Raw genomic sequence first — 13,305 nt, 5'->3', positions numbered from 1 at the left:
ATTTTTCAGCCCCAAAGTTTGCCGCCTAGGTAAATGTCACAATCTACCCATCTAATAGTGTGTACTTTGCATTTCCAACCAGGACAGCCTTGTGTTTGTGGTGGGGAAGATGGATGGGATGATGGTGGTCAGTGGACGGAGACACAATGCTGACGACGTGGTTGCCACAGCACTGGCAGTGGAGCCCATGAAGTTTGTGTACAGGGGGAGGTAAAAGAAAAAAAAACTCTCAGAATCAAACTTTACACTTCTCCACATATCTGCAAACTGTCATATCTACACACTGTCTCATCTGAGAGCTGTGTACTCCATCTGTAACAGTGTTGTTGTACGTTGTGTGTTCCAGGATAGCTGTGTTTTCTGTGTCAGTGCTGCATGATGAGAGGATTGTTGTTGTGGCAGAGCAGAGACCAGACGCCTCTGAGGAAGACAGCTTCCAGTGGATGAGCCGTGTCCTTCAGGTGCTGACTGTTTTCACAACTTATGATCAGTGATATCTAATTAAAGGAATATATCTGTGGATTTGTATGTTTTATTTTAGTAAATGTGCAATTCATGTACAGTATACTTTATACCCTTATTGGTATGTTCAAGGACATTCTGGTATCCAAGATTTGATAGTCAGCCAAGAGACCGCCAAAGAACTTTGTCTTTATAAGTAGCACATACAGTACAGTCAGAGAGCATTAAGACTGTGACACATGTTTTGTTATGTTGGCACATTTGATTTTAAAGTATACTCTGATGTTACATCCACATCAGATAAAAATAAATGACTTGTGCACTTTGTATATATAGTCTCTCAGCTTTAGGGGAGAGAAAGTAATAGGACATTAATAGAACATCAAAGCACATCACTGTCCTCATCAAACCCACAAGACAAACAATAAGCAAACATAGAAGATCTGTTTAACAGCTTAATTTTCCAAATGTGTGATGGGGAAGAATTCTTCAAGGCATCAAGAAAGGCGTGTTTTTAAAACCGCTACTTGAAATTACATTTCTAAGCAGCTGGAGGACATCATTTCAGTTAAAAGCCTGGTTGTATGCTTTAGAAAATTGTCACTAGTAAAGTGAAATATTCATAATTTTGAAGTTTAAGTGGGTGAGAACATACATAACTATTGTTATTGTCCTTTTTAAGTCTCACTCAAAGATGAAAAAAATGATTTTATTGTTTTTTGTTTTTTTTTACTAGATTTGATTTATCTTTTAATCTATACATGCATTTAATAGTGATGAATATAAAATCAAGAATAATTGCAGGTGAAAACATCCCCCAGAGTGCTTTCTAAAACTAAAATATATTTTAAAAAAAGCTCACATTGAATAATTTTTTATAACTCAGCTCTGATTTACTCAACACTTTTGTTGAACTGGTTGGTTTCTGTCTTTTCCAGGCCATCGACAGCATCCACCAGGTCGGGGTGTACTGCTTGGCTCTGGTGCCTGCCAACACGCTTCCCAAGGCTCCCCTGGGTGGCATTCATATATCTGAGACAAAACAGCGCTTCCTGGAGGGCGCCTTGCACCCCTGCAACGTCCTCATGTGCCCTCACACGTGTGTCACGAATCTACCCAAGCCGAGACAAAAACAGCCAGGTAGAGAACCAGACGTCCCTGCATGGATGCAGCATGAAAAAAAATCAATTTCTTCTTTTTTATTGCAGTTTTTATTAATATGATGATATCAGTGTTGTCGCTGACTTCATTGACATGATGAATGACTGTGGTTGTGCTGGACAGAGGTCGGACCTGCTTCTATGATAGTGGGCAACCTGGTGGCAGGCAAGAGGATAGCACAGGCCTGTGGGAGAGATGTGGCCCAACTAGAGGACAATGACCAGGCACGTAAGGTAGAGATTCATCCTCATTTCACCCACTCATCACCCACACATACATGCTGCAGACACGGGTAAGGATCCATAGGTGGAATCTGAAATATATGCAGCTGATGGAGTGGACTGCTGACTCCTCAATCATTCATTACTCTCATCAGCTTCACATAAACTGTAACCCATGATATCTCACATTCATTTACAAAAACCCATCTTGTGCCACCAGGCTCCATTAATTCCACACGTGTATTGTGTCACTATTGCGTCAGTGTGTGTCTGACTTTGCTGTGTGTTACTTTGATTCCTCTCTAGTTAAACTTGTGTTTCTGTCTCTCTTTTATAGTTCCTCTACATACAGGATGTGCTGCAGTGGAGAGCTCAGGCCACTCCGGACCATCCACTGTTTCTTGTTCTCAATGCTAAGGTAATGTCTTTCTGTTTAGCATCTGTTAATCATAGTCTCATTTAAAGGTATATATATATATATATATATATATATATATATATACAACAACAATCAGTTGTAGTTAATGTCTGTTTTTGGATAATACAGTTTATTTAATACCTGATATCAAAATACTTCATTATATCAATGCAAAAATTATGTAATTCCTCATTGATTTGCAGTAACCTAATACCTAATACAACTAAATGTATTAAATCTATAGTTACCTTGGTAGAAACAGTACAACGAAATCTTTTCTGGTTGAATAACTTTTATCATCTCATATTTCATCATATCAGATGTAGGATGATGAAGACTAGCCATCATCCTTGAACTTGTTGCTTAATAGCTGTTTAATTAAGATAGTGGTGTAGATGAATCTAACATGTTCTTATCTTTTGCTCTTCAGGGCACGGTGGCTAGTACGGCTTCCTGTCTGCAGCTGCACAAGCGGGCAGAGCGGGTTGCTGCGGCACTTATGGGACGCCTCAACACCGGAGACCATGTAGCGCTCGTCTACCCACCAGGTAGACATCTGTTCCTTCACTGTCCGCGTTTTCTGTCTTTTAATCTTACACGCCAACACCTGAGGCAATTAAATTCTTATTATAGAAAAGGCTTATTCTTCGGTTATACTAAGGTTCAGTCATTTCATCAGCCATAATATATAAAATGGAAAACTGTGTAAATTATAAATGTTCTTGCACAGGAATCGACCTGATTGCCACCTTTTATGGCTGCCTGTATGCTGGCTGTGTCCCAGTGACTGTCAGACCCCCGCACCCGCAGAACCTGGCCACCACCCTGCCCACCGTCAAGATGATTGTTGAGGTAACACAGCGTCTCCTGACCTGCATCAAAATACTAATTAAATCCCTTTTACCACAGTTATATTACAATGATTAAACCTGGTGAATTTATGGATGAAATGTGATAAACTTTATTATATAGAAAGTCAGCTCTGCACTCTGAGGCGTGCTTTTCTTTCTGTGTGAACAGTTAAAAAAATGTAATATACTGTCTATACATGCTGTAATACTGTAGTATCTGTGTGTTAAAGGTCAGTAAGTCGGTGTGTATCCTGACCACTCAAGCAATAATGAAGCTGCTGAAATCCAAAGAGGCTGCTGCTGCTGTGGACATCAAGAGCTGGCCCATGGTGCTGGACACAGGTGAACTATGTGCACACACTCAAAAACACACTGAGGTCTTCAGTTTTGCTCCCATGTTGACATCACCCAGTAGATTTTTAAATAAAGGAAGGACATGGTCTTTGATTTCCATGTCTGCTGTAAAAACTCTGCTCCATCTACTCCTCTGTTTGTCCTCCAGATGACCTCCCCAGGAAGAAGAGTCCCCAGATGTATAAGCCTCCGACCCCTGAGATGTTGGCTTACCTGGACTTCAGTGTGTCCACAACAGGCATCCTAGCAGGGGTCAAAGTATGTTGACAGAGATGTGATGAGGACAGTAGATACACATGGGTCATCTCAGTACTTGACAGGTCATGATGGGATGCTACCAGACCACATTTCTGAAGAAAGTTAATAGTTCTTAATATTTTATAGTAGAGATCATGAATGAAACAACAATATGGTTGTAATTACAAGCTAGCAAAATACAAATCAGATGTTTGTGTATTACTGGGTGACAGTCTGAAAAATTTACCCTGGAAGAGAAAGTTCTCAGCTTCAAGCGACCATCTACACACTGCTGAGGTGTCCATGAGTGAAACGATGGATCCTTAAAAGCTCAAGGAGTTGTATTTAAGTTGAATTTCACTCCAGGACCCAGTTTTAATGCATCATTGTGTGTTATGTCTCTTCTAGATGTCTCACGCTGCCACTAGTGCCTTGTGTCGCTCCATCAAACTGCAGTGTGAGCTCTACCCTTCTCGGCAGATCGCCATCTGTCTGGACCCCTACTGTGGCCTGGGTTTCGCTCTCTGGTGCTTGTGCAGGTGAACCAGCAGCTCTAAAATCAGAAATAATATTATTAGGGTTAAATAGCCTTTGATAGCGTCTGGGACAAACATTGAGTTATTTGCTTTTAGCTGACTTTTTGTGTCTTCCTGCTCAGCCTCTCTGTATGCTTCTGGTTTCAGTGTGTACTCGGGCCATCAGTCGATCCTCGTTCCCCCTCTGGAGCTGGAGAGCAATGCGTCTCTGTGGCTGGCGGCGGTCAGCCAATACAAAGTGCGCGTTACCTTCTGCTCTTACTCAGTCATGGAGATGTGCACCAAGGGCCTGGGTTCACAGACAGAAGCACTGCGGGTCAGTTTGTCTCTTCAGTTGTCTGGTGTCTCATGGGAAGCAACAAAGTGCAGCATTTTCTTCCATAAAATTTAAGGAGTTCTCTTCAATGGCTGTTTTTTTTCCCCTGTGGTGCTGTTGCCACAGCAATGATTATGGAAACAAAGTCAGGGATACTCAGGGGTGAAACACTTCTCTTCTCCTTATCTGTGAGCTGATTTCTTCCAGCACTTGAGACGGAGATTTTTTTTACAAATCATGTCTGTGTTTTAATGAGTAGAGCCTATCTATTAGAAAGCTCATAACACAGTTCTATTAATGTGAAAACGTAACCATTAAATTTTTCTCATTAGCTCCAAGTTTATATGCAAGTTTATGTGACATTATTACTGTAATTTCAGTCTTTCAGCATGCTCAGCTGATCCAACTCTTCTTTTTTTCCCCATCTACAGTTGCGAAATGTGAACCTGTCTTGTGTGCGTACGTGCATGGTGGTAGCAGAGGAGAGGCCTCGCATATCACTAACTCAGTCCTTCTCAAAGATTTTCAAGGACTTGGGGCTTTCACCTCGTGCCGTCAGCACCACCTTCGGCTGCAGGGTTAATGTGGCGATCTGTTTGCAGGTAAGCATCCATCATTAGAAGAGGAAGAGTGGAGGGTTAGAGAGGTATAGAGTAACATGCAGTTAGACAAAAAAATTTAAAATGTAGGTTTGGCAACACTTAACGTGTAATGGAAAATCCTCTGCTTTATTCTGCTTGGCCAGCTAATTCACTAAAAATGTTAATTGTGGAAGAAGTGAGGAGGACACAGTGGAGATGTGTGATACCTGGTCAGTTACAGGAAAAGATTGGTTGTTGTATGGAGTCCTGAAACTGACAAAAGGCAGATTTATAACTGAATACATGAATCAGCAATACTGTAAGTTAAGTAGTTAAAATGGAGTGCATAAAGAAATATGAAGCTTTATACTTTTTCCTTAACCTCCAATCAGTTGATTTAAAAAAAAAAAAAAAACAACCAAAAACTTTATATATGTAAACTCCTTTAACATGCTAAAACCTCTAAACATAAATAAAACAGTCCAAAACTTTTTTATCTACTAATTGGAGACAAAGGTAAAAGTACAAACCTTTTGTCTTTGCTTATCAACTAATTGGAGTTTAAGAGAAAAGCATAAAACTTCATATTTTATTCTACACTGTTTTTAATTATTTAAAAACAATAGTTGTAACCACCTCTGTTCTCTAATCACTATTTTCAAATCACTCATGTACCCACCTACATCACTGGGTTCACTGATTTCAGTCACTCCTCATTGACTTGTTTTTGTAAATAATTTAATTTGATTAAATAAATGATTGTCATGAGCCAGTTCATGACAACTATTTATTGATGTCATCTTTAATATTTTTTTTACTTTTACTTTACTTTTGTCAGTTGTTGGGGCTCCATTGATGTTTTTTGAACTATTGCAGAAATAGCATGCACTGAGTTGAACCCTTCGTGATAGTTTAATTTGATTTTGGGGGGTTTGTGGTTTCACAGCTTCTCAGTCTGACTGTGTTCATTTTTTTTCTTTTCTCCCGTGGCCCTTTGATGTTCTGTTTTAATTATCTCTTCAGTCACTGGTGATTTTTTTTTTTCGCTTGTTTGTTGTGTGTGCATGTGTGTCCACATATATAAATATGTACATGTATATATCTTTATTTATCTGTCCCCGTCAGCCCAACAGGTTAGGGAAACTGGCTGAGCAGGTACTGTAGGATAAGAGTGGCTGTTTGCTCATTGGGCTGCCGCTGGGTCTTTGTGTTCATGCGTGTTCGTGCATGTGTGTTTGTTGTTTATCCTGCATAATGTTCAAAAATGCTTATTATTTACTGATTTTTCTCTTTGTTTTCTTTTTCTCTGACAAGCTTCAGCTCCACCTCGCTACAATTCATTTTTTTAGCCAAGTTTTATCAGTAGTGGCTGGCTCTCGACCATTGCTTTATGATGCACTACTTTACATTATACTATGAACGAGCAGCATGAATTATTAGGAGAAATTTATAATTTGAAGTGTGTCAACCCTTTAGCCTTTATTCCAGAAAGTGATGCATACATTTACAATGAGGTAGAATTGTTTATGTATTATTTAATAACTAGTATAAGGACGTTTTTTGTGAGATTTTTGACAGTTCTTATATTTAACTTTCATTTACCACACCTAGTTAGTTAGTGTTAGTTTTAGTAAACATTTAGTAATATTTAGTTAAATCATGAATATTCTCATTCTCTTCCCCACCAGAAATCATTTACTTAGAGAGGCTGTTGTTTTTAATTTGTTTATTCCCCTTCAAATTGATGATATCTCACTTTTAAACTCATCAATAACAAATACCACACACAGTTTTGACTCTTCAGCTGTATTGGTTGAGCAAACTTGTTCATTCAAGGTTCATTGAAGGAAATGTTTGACAGTAGAGATTGATGCACTCTTAATTAGGCTAATCACTCTGTTGGCTTTGGTTTCGATGGCAAAGACTAATTTGGATTGGGTCTCGGTGAGGTTTTCCAAAAAAAAAAACGCTCTGTTGCTGAAACCTCTGCTTGGCTCGACGTGCTGGTGTCCCCCGGCTCATTATACTGAATTAGCCCTCTCTGTATGTTTTGGCTTTGACCTTGCAGACGGCCATACAGCGACTCATTGCTAGCTTGTGCTCTGGCTAAACTCTGGCAAAGGAGTGATGGAAAACATAATGTGTTGTGACTTGTCTTATGGCAGTAATGATGACAAATCCCAAAGCAGAAAGAATCAATATCTGATGACTAGAGTCAGTACTTGAGAAATGGTTCAATTAGATGTCGGCTGCATGGCAGAGCTATGGACATTTAATCAAAATAAATGATGCTCAGTTAGAAGTTTCTGAAATTTATGTGCCTTTTTAGTTACAGAAGATAAACAATTGAAGGAAATGAGCTACAGTTAATTTATCATTTCTCATAGGCCTCTGATAAGGCTCTGTAGCTTGACTTACTCTTGACAGCATTAGAACAGGTGAATTTAACTCTGCAGTTACTTAAACTGTCTGTGGCGACATGATTGAGTTTTGCCAGAGTCCTAACTATCGTAGCCTGGCTGGTTGACTTCTGGCTGCCCCCCCCCCTGCTTTGTCAACAGTTGTATCATAAGCAGCTTCCACCTCCCCCTCCACTCAGGCATGTATGAATGTCAGGGCTGTAAGAGTTACATTATTGACTCATGTCACACTCTGCTTGTTTTTCTGCAGGGCACAGCCGGACCGGACCCCACCACCGTTTACGTGGACATGAGAGCTCTACGACATGATCGGTAGGGGACGCCACTGCAGTACTGTCACCACAGGAGTTGTATTTGAGTGCTAGAAGTGAACATGTCTAAAACACCGTTGCAAACATATCTAAACATATGAAATTACTGTTGCCATTCTTGGTGTTTTGCTACCCCTGTTTGTTTTTGTTTTTTTAATTATGTCTTCCTTTTCATTTCCTTACAAACTTACATTTTTCAACACTGTTAACTCAACAGTTTTTCCTTTTTTTTGTTTATATACAGAATGTAGGAAAAAAACTCCAGAACTTTCATTTTATCTTTTTTTTTTTTTTGCATCTTCTTCAGGGTTCGCCTGGTAGAGAGGGGGTCTCCACACAGCTTGCCACTGATGGAGTCAGGAAAGGTACAGCGTCATGTAAACATGCACTAAAATACTTATTAACTGTGACGTCATGCTGCAAAGGGTGGTTCTTTTCTCAAACTGCTCTGACTGTCTGCTGTTGTAGATCCTTCCAGGAGTGAAGGTGATTATTGCCAACACAGAGACTAAAGGACCCTTGGGAGACTCCCATCTAGGAGAGGTAAGTCACAATTTCACCTGTTGAGTTTTTCAGAGCAGCCTTGTTTGACCATCACTGTTCCACCTGCTCGCATTTTGACATCAAAGTACGATTTGTTAGTGTAAACTACGCAAAAATTTGGTGATACCTGTGAGTTCAATTGTGTGCGTATCTGTGTGTGCTGTAAGGGAGGGTGTGATTACTTCTACAGTTTCAACAGCCATATTCATATTCAGCATGCATCGTTATTAGGTCAACATACCATTAAGCCTACCTATTATGAGAACTGTTGTGTTAACCAGCTCTAAAATATTTATTTCACCATAGCCACAAAATAGTCTGTGCAGGCTGGTTTGGGTTTTACAGCTACAATGTCATCATCTTTTCAAATTAGCTGAAAATCACATTTTCAAAAGTCAAATTGGCTTAAAGTTTGATTATTGTGGAGGTGTGAAGAATAGAAACTGTATAAATGCAGCAGTAGTGGTAGGTTAGTGTGTAGTCTAAGTGGAATTGTGTTCCTTGGTAAGCTATGTTTAAGCAGATGAAAGACAAATGGACTTTGCTGCATGTATGCAAACGATGCACTGTTATGTATAATAGTTCATTGTGCGAACAGCAGTGATTTGCATCTGATGCATCTAGGTTACCGAAGTGGTGCTCAAAAAATTTGTCCAGGGTTGGCAGGTGTGCGCTTGTGACCCACAATCAGTTCATTCACATGTACTTAAGTAAACAGGTTACAGTCGACTACAGTAAGCTAATTTCTTATAGAAATGAGACTGGATGAAACGAAACAATTACATTTAAATAGAAGTCTGACTAAAACTGAAATTGGCCTCTCGAAGTCTGTTTCCACTACAGAACATTGATTATTAGTAAAATTCAGACACACTTGCATCATAGGGAAATGCTGTGCTCTCACTACAGAGCCTGACCTCACACTGTTCCACCAGACCTCCTGTAACCTGGTTTCTTGTGTGCATGTCCACATACTGACTGAAAAATTGAGCGATTACTTACCGAGTGATTTCATCCTATGTAGACTATGTCTTGAATTGCTTTTTTCTTTTTTAAGTTTTGTCCACACACTGCAAACCCATTTCCCTCTGGGATAATAAAGTCCATCTTAATATTTATTGGGCTCATATCTGATCGAAGGCTCACTACAGTAACCCATAAACACTGTGGATAATCTGTGTGACTCCATTATTCTGTGTGTGATAGATCTGGGTGAGCAGTCCTCACAATGCCACGGGCTACTACACTGTTTATGGAGAGGAGGCGCTGCATGCTGACCACTTCAACACCAAGCTCAGCTTTGGCGACACTCAGACTGTCTGGGCAAGGACGGGCTATCTGGGCTTCCTGCGGCGCACTGAGCTGACTGATGCCAGTGGAGGTGAGAATCATCAGTTGCTTAAACTTGTATTTTTTCACCACAAAAAAAGTAAAGATATCTTCTACTTCGTCTTTCCTCTCTAACTAAATCTCAACTATTCCTTTTCATAATAATAATTATAATAACTTTATTTGTATAGCAGCTTTCAAAGATGTAGCCCAAAGTGCTCAACAAAACAAGATCAGATGAAAATAAACAATACGTAAAAAAGTTTGATCTCAATACAATAAAACATTAACAATGATACCAGTAAAGTTACCCCGAATTAAAAGCCAAATTAAAAAGATAGGTCTTTAATTTCTTTTTAAAAATACCAGTTTGCTGTTCTAAGATCAAAGGGGAGGGTGTTTCACAGTTTTGGACCATAAAAACAGAAAACAGCCTCACCAGATTACTTGTGGGACACTTTAGAAACTTTAGATCTGAGAGTTCTTGTTGGGACATAAAATGAAAGGCAGTCACTGATATATGAGGTGTTAGGTTATGTAAGGCTTTATAGACAAATAAAAGTACTTTAAAATCAATTCTAAAAGATACAGATAGCCAGTGCAGTGATGTAAGCAGTTGGATAGTGTGATCTCCAGCTTTCTGAATTAACTGTAATTTTCATCTTGATTTCATGAACTTCCCAGATAAACTCACTGTGTCCGTGTGTATTTATGTGTGTTTGTCTCAGAGCGCCATGACGCCCTTTATGTGGTGGGCTCTCTTGATGAGACTCTGGAGCTGAGGGGAATGAGGTATCACCCAATTGACATCGAGACCTCTGTCATCCGTTCTCACAAGAGTATAGCTGAATGGTGAGTTTACTACTTGATTTGAATACACCCTTATGTGGTCAGAAGTTTATTCATTGCAAAGGTCAAACTATAGTTGAGCAACATGAATTTTGACTATTAACTGTTCTACATGTCATTTCTCTCATCCCCTCTTTTCTGCTTTTCCCTTTTCTTCTGTCCATCTGCCTTTATTCCCTCAACGCATCCGCCACCTCCTCGTCTCTCCAGTGCGGTGTTCACTTGGACCAACCTGCTGGTGGTGGTGGTGGAGCTTGAGGGATCAGAGCAGGAGGCCCTGGACCTGGTGGCCCTGGTCACCAATGTTGTCCTGGAGGAGCACTACCTCATTGTAGGTGTGGTGGTGGTGGTCGACCCCGGCGTCATCCCTATCAACTCCCGAGGGGAGAAGCAGCGCATGCACCTGAGAGATGGATTCTTGGCAGACCAACTGGACCCCATATACGTGGCTTACAACATGTGAGGACCCAGCTACAGGAGGTTCACCCCTCCATGTGGCTTATCAAGCAGCAGGACAGTAGATACGAAGCTCAGAGCCAGAGTCAAGAGAGCGAGCTGCCCGCTTCTTGCAGCTCAATGAGACGTGAAAACTGCAAAACTTCTCAGCAAAATGGAGATATGATTGACATAAACCTCATGTCTGTTTCTCCCTGTGATTTCCTGCCTCAACAAATAATCTTTTTAAGAGCGTTTTGGTTTTGTTGGAGTGAGTTTTGTATGTATGACAGAAGATTTGACTCCTTAAAACCAGGACACCCCATAGCAGTACAGAAGGTAGTTAAAATATAATACTACACTGTGTAATTAACATGATTTTCTTTGTCAATCTCCAAAATTATGAATGTTAGTTGTGTTTGCCAGTACCCAAACCCTGACTTGTGTTCACAGAGCCTCCTGGGGGCATTAGAGATCGTATGCTTTTCATAAAGTTTATCCCACAAAGATTGTTGTTACATCAGTGGGAACAACTCGGCTGCACCCGAAAGGTGAACCCTGATTTTTTTTTTTTTTTTTTTTTTGTGTTCCAGCTCAGTTTAGATCATGTTATTGCTTTAACAAAAGAGGACTCAGCAGTGGCGTTGGAGGGAGGGGCGGCAGTCTGTCATTTGTTGCTCATTCCAGCACTAGTGCTTCAGTTTGTAGTGTCAGTAACAAAACGCTTATAAACAATGTTGTGGTTCGACTCAATCTTGTTCTTTTCTAAATCTAAAAATGTGTAATATACTGTAGTTATTTTATCTGAACAAAATGCAATATGAGTGACGTGGACGATGTTGCTTTGAATGACTGCAGACAGTAAGTGCCGATCATTCAAAGTCATGAGATGGCGAGGAATATAATCGTTGCTTACCGTAAGCAATGTGCCAAATGATATGAATTAAGCCTTAAGTGTTTTTTCAGACGCCTGTTCCTATCCTAGCTCCTGTTTAACTTAATTTTGTGAAGTTTATCAGCTGTTGGATAGGGAGGGAATATGCAGAAGGAGGTTAGGCCTGATATAAATCCTGCTCTTATTGCACCCAAAGTCTTTCATCTTTTTAGCAAACATGAATATACTTGATCCTAACATCAGCCATTACAAACACACATTTACTCCATAAATGTTTTTAATATTGTCTGTCCCCAATGTTAATTGTGTTGAATGTGTGTTTTATAGCAAAAGACTGGAAACAATAGTAGTCGCTGTGGGTTTGATGCAGAATGTCTTAGCCTCATTTTGAGTGCCATAAGGTTGAATGAGAGTAGAGCTGCATGTACTGTATGAGGCAAGTGTCTAATATGCTCATAACACCACAACCTCCCATCTTATCACATTGACTTTGTAAAGATTCACTTCACTGTATGTTGCTTCTTTTTTTCTATGTGCATATCCCTTCAGAAACAGGCCTCCAGCCTGCTGTAAGTATGTACAGGTTTTGTGTAAATTATTAATAGATGGAGGAGACGGCAGGAAGCATAAAACAAAGACTGAATCTGGTAAATATGTGAACTTCTCCTTCACAGACAAAAAATTTGAAATGGATTCTCATGTGTGGACATTGGGGAAAAAGACATGAAAAGCCTTGTTAACATTTTTTTATAGTATGAATGAACAGTGGGAACAGGCCAGAGTGAGAAAAGCACACTCCGAGCACAAGGAGAAGACGGTGACTGCTGAGATGTCACATCCTCCGGAGCAAACTTTTGTTGTTAACATATGGAAAGATACATTTGTCTGATATACGGTTAGTTGTCATTATTTTCATAACATGATTTCTTAATGAATAAAAAAGTGCTTTTAACTGGAAATGTTTGTCTTCACTGGCAGCTTAACATGTCCAATAAGAATATTTTAAGTTAGGTCAAACATTTTCTCAAGTAACCCTTTTTTTTTTAAATGCGTCACTCTGACACCCCAGTAAACAGATATTTAAATGGCTGATTAAACCTCTGCTCAGGTTGAAGGTGGGCAGAGCTAGAATTACATGATGTCTCCATGTACCAATATGAACAATGGTGGAAGAAATATTCAGATCTGGTAGTAAAAGTACCAATACAGCAATGTAAAAATACTCCATTACAAGTAAAAGTCCTGCATGAAAAATCCTACTTAAGTAAAAGTACATAAGTATTAGCAGCTAAATGTAGTTAAAGTATTGCAGTAAAAGTAGTGGTTTGGTCCCTCTGAATGATATATTATTATGTATGGCATCATTAGATTATTAATACTGAAGCA

The 13,305-nt window shown here is 39.6% G+C and overlaps 1 protein-coding gene across 8 annotated transcripts in view; it reads left to right on the top strand.

The window, feature by feature from the left end:
- Positions 1-12,878, top strand: part of dip2a (disco-interacting protein 2 homolog A) — an 89,475-nt gene extending 76,597 nt beyond the window's left edge. For 2 of the 8 annotated variants that reach the window (XM_067603359.1, XM_067603363.1), the window contains 19 exons: positions 83-210; positions 347-461; positions 1,401-1,602; positions 1,747-1,847; positions 2,182-2,262; positions 2,693-2,810; positions 2,993-3,114; positions 3,344-3,455; positions 3,616-3,725; positions 4,113-4,243; positions 4,388-4,556; positions 4,988-5,158; positions 6,263-6,292; positions 7,808-7,869; positions 8,176-8,233; positions 8,337-8,411; positions 9,618-9,792; positions 10,469-10,592; positions 10,800-12,878. In XM_067603359.1, coding sequence (XP_067459460.1) covers positions 83-210; positions 347-461; positions 1,401-1,602; positions 1,747-1,847; positions 2,182-2,262; positions 2,693-2,810; positions 2,993-3,114; positions 3,344-3,455; positions 3,616-3,725; positions 4,113-4,243; positions 4,388-4,556; positions 4,988-5,158; positions 6,263-6,292; positions 7,808-7,869; positions 8,176-8,233; positions 8,337-8,411; positions 9,618-9,792; positions 10,469-10,592; positions 10,800-11,052 — 2,337 coding nt within the window. In that variant the 3' untranslated portion in view covers positions 11,053-12,878. Of the gene's footprint in view, positions 1-82; positions 211-346; positions 462-1,400; positions 1,603-1,746; positions 1,857-2,181; positions 2,263-2,692; positions 2,811-2,992; positions 3,115-3,343; positions 3,456-3,615; positions 3,726-4,112; positions 4,244-4,387; positions 4,557-4,987; positions 5,159-6,262; positions 6,293-7,807; positions 7,870-8,175; positions 8,234-8,336; positions 8,412-9,617; positions 9,793-10,468; positions 10,593-10,799 lie in introns of all 8 variants that reach the window. The other 6 variants (XM_067603358.1, XM_067603362.1, XM_067603361.1 and 3 more) reach the window with 3 other exon arrangements.
- The last annotated feature ends 427 nt before the right edge of the window (positions 12,879-13,305 follow it).

This window comes from Thunnus thynnus, chromosome 11, assembly GCF_963924715.1.
Source record: "Thunnus thynnus chromosome 11, fThuThy2.1, whole genome shotgun sequence".
In the NCBI taxonomy this organism is placed as follows: domain Eukaryota; kingdom Metazoa; phylum Chordata; class Actinopteri; order Scombriformes; family Scombridae; genus Thunnus; species Thunnus thynnus.
This window is presented reverse-complemented; position numbering and strand designations above follow the sequence as displayed.